The sequence below is a fragment of the Aplysia californica genome, unplaced genomic scaffold (assembly GCF_000002075.1).
Source record: "Aplysia californica isolate F4 #8 unplaced genomic scaffold, AplCal3.0 scaffold00016, whole genome shotgun sequence".
NCBI classification, from domain to species: Eukaryota; Metazoa; Mollusca; class Gastropoda; order Aplysiida; family Aplysiidae; genus Aplysia; species Aplysia californica.
Window position 1 is genome coordinate 727,242 of NW_004797286.1, and position 2,238 is coordinate 729,479.

Genomic DNA, 2,238 nt, shown 5'->3' on the forward strand with positions numbered 1-2,238 from the left:
GGCTCAAAATTATGGAATTTGAATTGTAGGCGTTTTTAGCTTCCTCAGCCTCTCCTACAACTATTTCACCGCATAAGAACCAAAAAAAGACGGATTTTTTTCCCATACCGGGCATGTTTGTCACCGCCATTTCCTCGTAAAGTCAGTATTTTATTTTTCTTTATCGCCCGTTTTCTTAAAACTCGACTTTTCTCTATAATTTTTGGAATAAGTCCACCATTTTTTTTTCCAATATTCATGAAATTTTCACAGAATGAAGAGAAAATGTAATACTAAAAATTTGTTTGTTGAATTTTTGATATATGGAATACATTTTTATTGGTGGTGTCTGGAGTGTGGATTTTCACGGATTTTTTTTCAAACTTGAATGCTACCTTAGGAAAAAATTCATTTAAATTTTTCTAATTCGAATAAAAGTTGAGATATTTACAATTGAAGAAGAATGGGTCGTCAGGTGTCAGAAGCAAAATTAGCGAGAAAATGGCTGCCAAAGTTTGGAGATACCCGAAGCTTCAGCGTCCTTGGAACTGCAAATTAAAATTTACATTTTTTGTGCCTTTGATCAATGCTTTTTAAATGAAATCCACACTAAACAACGCATTTAAAGAGTTAATTTATTTCTTTAACAATCATAATGACCACAATGATAGGGAATAGTGCTTTCAAGTTCTAAATAAATACATTTCCTCTCCGCTTTCAGATATAGAGCTGGAGCCATTGTGGAATAACCAGACATGGCCTGCAAACGAAGTCCTGAAGCTGTCTGTAGAACGGGCCAGCTCTAACTGTACAACGAGATTCTTCCACTGTGGACAGAGCAGTCGGACAGACTCCAGTGTTGACAGCTACTGCACCATGCTGCAAGAGAGAAAAGACTGCTTGGTGTCTGCTAGTGATAACCCAACAACGTCTGATCCGCTCTACTGTTCCCAGAGTGAGTGGCAGCTTATGAGTGACGCGGCCTGCACGCGCTCTGGTGAGTACAGAAGGACGGTTATTTATAGATACAAAACGATATCGTAATCGAAATCAAACGACATCTTCATCATCGTCATCAAGTGCCAGATTTGGGACAGACATTGACGATCAAGGTCGGCTATTCATTCCTTTGCTAGGATGTTCCCATGAAAACCATATTATCCAGATTTTCCCAGCGCCTATCTGTTTAGACTATCCTAGTAAATTGCCTCATTTGACTTCTGTTTTGCCAGAGAGAGGCAGATGTTCAAGGCCTGTATGTCTATTTAAGTGTCCCAGAAACTGCACTTGTCTCTTCCTATTTGAATTTTTTTAGCGAGCAGCCAGCGCAGGCTTTTTCAATAACCATCTCATTTTATTTCCCTTCAAGAAATGTTCTGAAGTCTCTTAAGAAAACAAATTTCCATAGTATATATTATTTTATTTTATTTAGTGACGTTCCAGCATTCACTGATGAATAGAAGGGTTGACCTCACATAGCCTTTAAGAATATTTCGGTAGTCATTAAAATAATTCTCTCTTTTAGGATTGGGCTCATTTTTTTTAAAACCAATTATCTTTATCCATTAAAATACATAGTTTTATTCAATTTAAATTGTGTCGATGGGGGCGTTAAAACTCTCATGTGAAAAAAAATTAATTTGTTTTACATCTGTGGAATATTTGGCGTCAGAAATAATTATAATATATCCTACGAGGCATATACAATGTTTAAATTGTTACATCCTTTCAACTTTACTTGTGAGATTATAAATAGGATATACTACATTTTTATATTACCATGCATTCTGGGTTCATCCCTTAGAACTAATATCTTTCTCGTAAACTTTCATAAATTTATAGAAGTGATTAAAGGTATTTTTTCTGAAACTACAATTAATACTGTGCCATGGACATATCTGATGTTTTTAAATATTCGTCATTCACTTTGAGACCTGGACATTCTTCTGTAGTTCTAATGATTGTTTCAATGTGCATTTAAACAGGTCTGGTGATATAACACATCCTTGCCTAAATACTCTTTTAATATGCTTATAATCTCTGTGCTCTCTAAAAAATTTTACAGTAGCATTTTAGTCCCAGTACAAGTGTCTAATTATTCTTAGATCGTTTCCATCTATTCCTTGCTCTTCCAAACTTGTAAATTGTTCATCATGTCTGACGTTATCGAAAGCCTTTGAATAGCCTATGAAGCATCAATACAGATTTTTCTACGCTTTCTCTCTCTCTCTCTCTCTCTCTCTCTCTCTCTCTCTATAT

The 2,238-nt window shown here is 35.5% G+C and overlaps 1 protein-coding gene across 1 annotated transcript in view; it reads left to right on the forward strand.

The window, feature by feature from the left end:
* Window positions 1–699: 699 nt before the first annotated feature.
* LOC101854380 overlaps window positions 700–2,238 on the forward strand; it is a gene marked incomplete at its 5' end in the record, with an annotated part of 3,878 nt that continues 2,339 nt past the window's right edge. The window contains 1 exon segment of the mRNA XM_013085732.2: window positions 700–976. Coding sequence (XP_012941186.1) covers window positions 700–976 — 277 coding nt within the window.